Source organism: Myotis lucifugus, unplaced genomic scaffold (genome assembly GCF_000147115.1).
Source record: "Myotis lucifugus unplaced genomic scaffold, Myoluc2.0 scaffold_465, whole genome shotgun sequence".
NCBI lineage: Eukaryota > Metazoa > Chordata > Mammalia > Chiroptera > Vespertilionidae > Myotis > Myotis lucifugus.
Window position 1 is genome coordinate 20371 of NW_005871513.1, and position 5132 is coordinate 25502.

The 5132-nt window shown below is 65.1% G+C and overlaps 3 protein-coding genes across 8 annotated transcripts in view; 2 read left to right on the forward strand and 1 right to left on the reverse strand.

The window, feature by feature from the left end:
- Positions 1-5132, reverse strand: part of PTGES2 (prostaglandin E synthase 2) — a 28848-nt gene that overhangs the window by 10585 nt on the left and 13131 nt on the right. The gene's annotated exons all lie outside the window — the stretch shown is intronic.
- The window catches only part of LOC111823329, a 14416-nt gene that overhangs the window by 1808 nt on the left and 7476 nt on the right, over positions 1-5132 (forward strand). The window lies entirely within an intron of this gene.
- The window catches only part of LOC102419353 (neutrophil gelatinase-associated lipocalin-like), a 3923-nt gene continuing 662 nt past the window's right edge, over positions 1872-5132 (forward strand). For both annotated transcript variants that reach the window (XM_006103123.2, XM_006103122.2), the window contains exons 1-5: positions 1872-2089; positions 2925-3058; positions 4073-4152; positions 4324-4443; positions 4680-4781. In XM_006103123.2, coding sequence (XP_006103185.1) covers positions 1952-2089; positions 2925-3058; positions 4073-4152; positions 4324-4443; positions 4680-4781 — 574 coding nt within the window. In that variant the 5' untranslated portion in view covers positions 1872-1951. The remainder of the gene's footprint in view (positions 2090-2924; positions 3059-4072; positions 4153-4323; positions 4444-4679; positions 4782-5132) is intronic.

Sequence of the window (5132 nt, forward strand, 5' to 3'; positions counted from 1 at the left end):
GGGTGGGGGGTGGGCAGAGAGCACAGGGGTGGGGGGTGGTGCAGAGAGCACAGGGGGTGAGGGGTGGGCAGGGATCACAGGGGGTGAGGGGTGGGCAGAGAGCACAGGGGTGGGGGGTGGGCAGAGAGCACAGGGGGTGAGGGGTGGGCAGGGATCACAGGGGGTGAGGGGTGGGCAGGGATCACAGGGGGTGAGGGGTGGGCAGAGAGCACAGGGGTGGGGGGTGGGCAGAGAGCACAGGGGTGGGGGTGGGCAGAGAGCACAGGCACCTGGCCCTGCTCTGCTCATGCTGCAGACCCTGTCCTACCCCTCCCATAATTCATACCAGGGAGCATGGGCCACTCTACTCGCTGGCTTTAAGAGTCTACCCAGTGACTCCTTGGTGATCCAGGGCACTGCCCCGCCCTAAGTTAAAATTCTTTGGGGCTCACCATCAGTCTCCCCACATCCAACAGTCACCAAAGGCTAGAAGATCCCTTTTAAGGTCAAAGAGAGTGGCTGGGGTGGAGCCTGGCCCGCTGGCGGGAGGAGAGGGGGGGGGGGGGGGGGGGGGGCACGGCACCTGGTGGGCACCTGGGTTTGGTGGCCACATCGTGGAAGCTTTGCTCATCTCCACTTCCTGCCCTTTCGTCACCCAGACGGGCAGCCCGGCCAGGGCCTGAGGGGGCTTCTCCGTCAGGATGGCCAAGGCTGCAGCCCACCCACCAGCTCAGAACCCGCCCAAAGCCCCTTCCCTCAGGGACGCTGCCCCGAGCCCGGCTGGGGGTGCTGGATCCAGAGCGGCAGGTGGCAGGTAGAGCCCAGGGTCCCTGTCAATGCCCTGAGGCCCGGACACCCCCAGCTCCCCCTCAGGTCAGACTGCAGGCAGCCTCCGTCCTCACGGTGGCATCGGGAGCCAGTGCCCAGGGGCTGAGCCCGTCACCTCTCCCAGGGACAGCCAGAGCCCCAGGGAGGAGCCTGCTCGCCAGGACGAAGCGGGATCAGCCATGGCAGGAACACTTCTGGGGACCCAGGCCTGGGCCACTGGACTGCACAGACCAAGGCTGTGGCCAGAGATGGTGGGTGGTCTCAGCGACCCTCAAGGGCGAGGCCAAGTCCTGCACTGCCTGGGAGCCGAAGCCCCGGGTGTCGGAGCAGTAGGTGGAGAGCGGCTGCAGGCCCAGCCCCGGCCAGCAGTGAGCACCCCTCACTGTCCCGGCTCCAGCATGCAGCTGAGCCGCTCCATGTGCGGCTGGAGCGCCCGGCTGGGGGTCTTGAGGCCCACAGGGGGGCCCCTCCTGCACATGGGGCACGGAGGAGGGCAGGGACAACTCAAGGTGGGGGCCCTTCCAGATGGGCGTCTGAGACAGGGGTCTCCCCTGTGCCAGGGCTGGCGGGGGGAGGCCTCTGAGAGCTCAGAACACTATGTCCTTCCCTGTCAGGAATGTTCATTTCCAGCTGCCCCACCCTTCCCTGCACCTTCTGAGAACCAGGAAACAGTGCCTCCTCTGCATTCGCTGTGGAGAAGATCTCACTGCACTTTCCAGCCGCCCACACACACACCCGCCCCATTGGCCCGAGCAGGGACTGCTGGAGGTTAGAGGTGACAGATCGGGGCCACTGAACACAAACAGAGTGGAGGGAAGGGCAGGAGAGTGTGCCAGGGGCCCCTGTCCCTGCAGAGGTGTGGGGCTCTGGGGAAAGTCCCCCAGTTCCCCCCTGCCCCTCCTGCCCCTCCACCTTGCACAATCCTGACCATGGGGAAAGGGCCAGAAATCTCACCGAAGGTTCCGCAGGAGTTAATGGCTGTTACCTCACCCTTCCTGAATTTGGCAAAGGACATCCACTCCGCCCCGGGAGAGCGGGAGAGCAGGGACCATTAATAGACCCTAGGCCAGCCTCCTCACTCGCCTCTTCCTCCTTCACCACCTGCCCGGCTCAGCAGCTGCCCAGTTGCCTCAGCCCTGCAACCATGCCCCACGGCCTCCTGTGGCTGGGCCTCACCCTACTGGGGGCCCTGCAGACCCAGGCCCAGGACTCCACCCCAAACCTGATCCCCGCCCCACCTCTGTCCAAGGTCCCGCTGCAGCCAAACTTCCAAGATGACCAGGTAAGGAACCTGGGGGGCAGCTGTGGGGAGGACCCCCGTAACAGTGGGAGCAGAAGGGAGTTGAGGCCGAGTCTTAGAGAACATTTAGGATGGGATGGGCCCAGGTTTCAGCTCAGCCTGCCCTTAAGCCTCCTGATGGAAACCATGCTCCCACCCCACCCTCACCCCCACCCCAGCCCGGCTGACCTGCCCAGGTCCACATTCTCTCCCATAATCCCCACAGTCTCTGCCAGGTGGGGACATCTTCAGTCCACTGCCCGCGGGTCACTCCATCCCTGCCAGACTCCACACTCCCTCTGGCCACAGCCTCCAGCTCCTGCTGGCTTTGTCAGTGCAGGCCCAGTGCAAGCCCAGTGCAGTCCCAGTGCAGGCCCAGGGCAGGCCCAGTGCAGGCCCAGGGCAGGTCCAGTGCAGGCCCAGGGCAGGCCCAGAGCAGGCCCAGTGCAAGCTCAGTGCAGGCCCAGTGCAGGCCCAATGCAGGCCCAGGGCAGGCCCAGTGCAGGCCCAGTGCAGGCCCAATGCAGGCCCAGCGCAGGCCAGTGCAGGCCCAGGGCAGGCCCAGTGCAGGTCCAGTGCAGGCCCAGTGCAGACCCAGTGCAGGCCCAGTGCAGGCCCAGTGCAGGCCCAGTGCAAGCCCAGTGCAGGCCCAGTGCAGGCCCAGGGCAGGCCCAGTGCAGGCCCAGGGCAGGCCCAGTGCAGGCCCCAGTCCCCATCAGGAGTCCTGCGGCCCTGGTAGAGGCGCTCCTGGTTCTGAGCCAGCTGCCCAGAGATGGGCTCAGGGACAGAGCTGTCGGGGCCCCTGCGGCCCACTCGGCCTGTCACCCGCCCCCTGCAGTTCCAGGGGAAGTGGTACGTCGTGGGCCTGGCAGGGAATGCCTTTTCAAAGGAAGACAAAGACTTTAAGATGTACACCACCAACTACGAGCTGAAAGAAGACCGCAGCTACAATGTCACCTCCACCCTGCTCAGGTGAGAGCCCCACCTCCCGGGAGCATGGGAACCTGGGGGCTGCGTGGAGGAGGGGCTCTGAGAGACAGACTGATGTCACGGCCAAGCTGACAGGCAGTCACTCATCCTCTCCTCAGCACTGGACTCAGAGACCTGTGTCTTCCTTCCTTCATTACGTCAGCGTTTACTGGTCCCTTCTGTGCGCACACGGACAGCAGGAGGGATGCGCACGGATAGTCCTCGGGGAAACGAGGCAGAGAGCAGGGGAGTCCGGAGTGGGAGGAGGGTCCCTGGGCCCAGCCTGGAACCCCACCAGGACCTCACTGAGGGCTTCCTGGGAGGTGGCATCTTGGCTGGGCCTTGGGGGAACCCATCTGCCTTGGAAGGAGGGGCAGGGGGTTCACGGCAGGGGCTGGCGGGCTCCGAGTAAGAGACAGCCGCTCCTTCGGGCAGCCACCGGGCGCCATGAGCAGCCTGGCGGGGGTGGGCACCACCCAAGGGATCTGGCGAGGAGACAGGGCCCCTCTGGTTGCAGGGGGAAGAGGAATGGTGGGGTGCCAGGCACACCAGCTCCTGTGGGTTTCTGGCTCTGGTACCTGGAGGGGGGGGTGCGGGGGGGTGCGGCTGGAGCATTTGGGCACAAGGGGCATAAAAGGACGGGTTTGGGGAGATCGGCTCTCGAGTGCCAAGGACATGGCGAGATGAATCGCCCAGGAGGGGTTACAGCGGGAAACAGCAAGACAAGAGGAGGGGACAAAGGCCCAGGGTGGGGAGGACTGTGTACAGGAAGGCCGCCGAGGGGAGACAGCCCTGCAGACGGAAGGACAGTGGGTGCTGGAGGCAGGGCCCGGGCAGGGCAGCGTGGAGAGCACAGAGGGACAGACCAGGCCTCCTGCTGTGGTGGGGATGGGCTGGGCTGGACCCAGGGCTGCGGAATCCCAGCCCCTCCAGCTGCAACCCTGGCTCCCACCTCATCCAGCCCAGGGGGCCAAGCCTGCGTCTCCCCTCACCCACACCTCTCTCCCACTCCCACAGGAACCAGCGCTGTGACTACTTTGTCAGAACTTTTGTCCAAACTTCCCAGCCCGGCCAGTTCAGCCTGGGCAACATTAAGGGTGAGTCCTGAGTGATGCGGGCCCTGGGGTTGGGGTCCCAGGCGTGGGGTCCTCCCAGAGGGGAACGGGCCTCCCTGCACCTCCGCACAGAGGCCGTCCTGTGCGGGGTGGGGGAGGAGGGAGCTGCTCTGTCTAACCAGCCAGGGCTGACCCCGCGCTGTCCACCCGCAGCTTACCCTCCACTGCAGAGCTACACCGTGCGAGTGGTGGACACCGACTACAACCAGTTCGCCACGGTGTTCTTCAAGAAGGTTTCCCAAAACAAGGAGTACTTCAAGATCACCCTCTACGGTGGGTCTTCAGCCACCCTGGGGGACCCCGCTGCTGTCCCATCCGAGGGAGGGAAGGGCTCATCCCCACCACCCCCAAAGCCCCCTCCAGCATTATATCTGCCCCAAGTCCCTGGGAGGCCAGGGAACGAGGGCTTTCCGCAGGCCCCCCACGAGGAAGGGGTCTGAGGCTCCTTCATCCATTCAACAATATTCATGGAGTGTCTCCCGGCCACTCGCCGGCCATCTTGGCCACAGGAAGGACCAAGGAGCTGCCCCCTGAGCTGAAGGAGAACTTCATCCGCTTTGTCAAATCCCTGGGCCTCAGCGATGACAACATCGTCTTCCCTGTCCCAATCGGTAATGGCCAGCTGGGGAGAGGAGAGGGGGGTCTGGGACTGACCAGGCCTGATGATGTCCCACCAGGGAAACGGGGAGAGGAGGCCCGCTCCCCTCTAGTCAGCGCAGCCCCTGGGAGCCACTTTGGGTTCAGAAAGACCATGCCCCAGCCCAGGGTCTGCGGGGCCCCCGGGGGTCTGGGTCCCAAGGACTCTTCCCTGAGAGATGGCTTGGGCCGACCCAGATGAGAGTTCAGGCCGGGCCAAGCTTCCCAGTCTCATTGCTGGGCCCCCTCCCCCTATAGCCCAGGTCCTGCTGTTCTGGCCTCCTCCCCCCACCCTCCCCTGGGCTTGCTCACCACTGAGTTGGAGG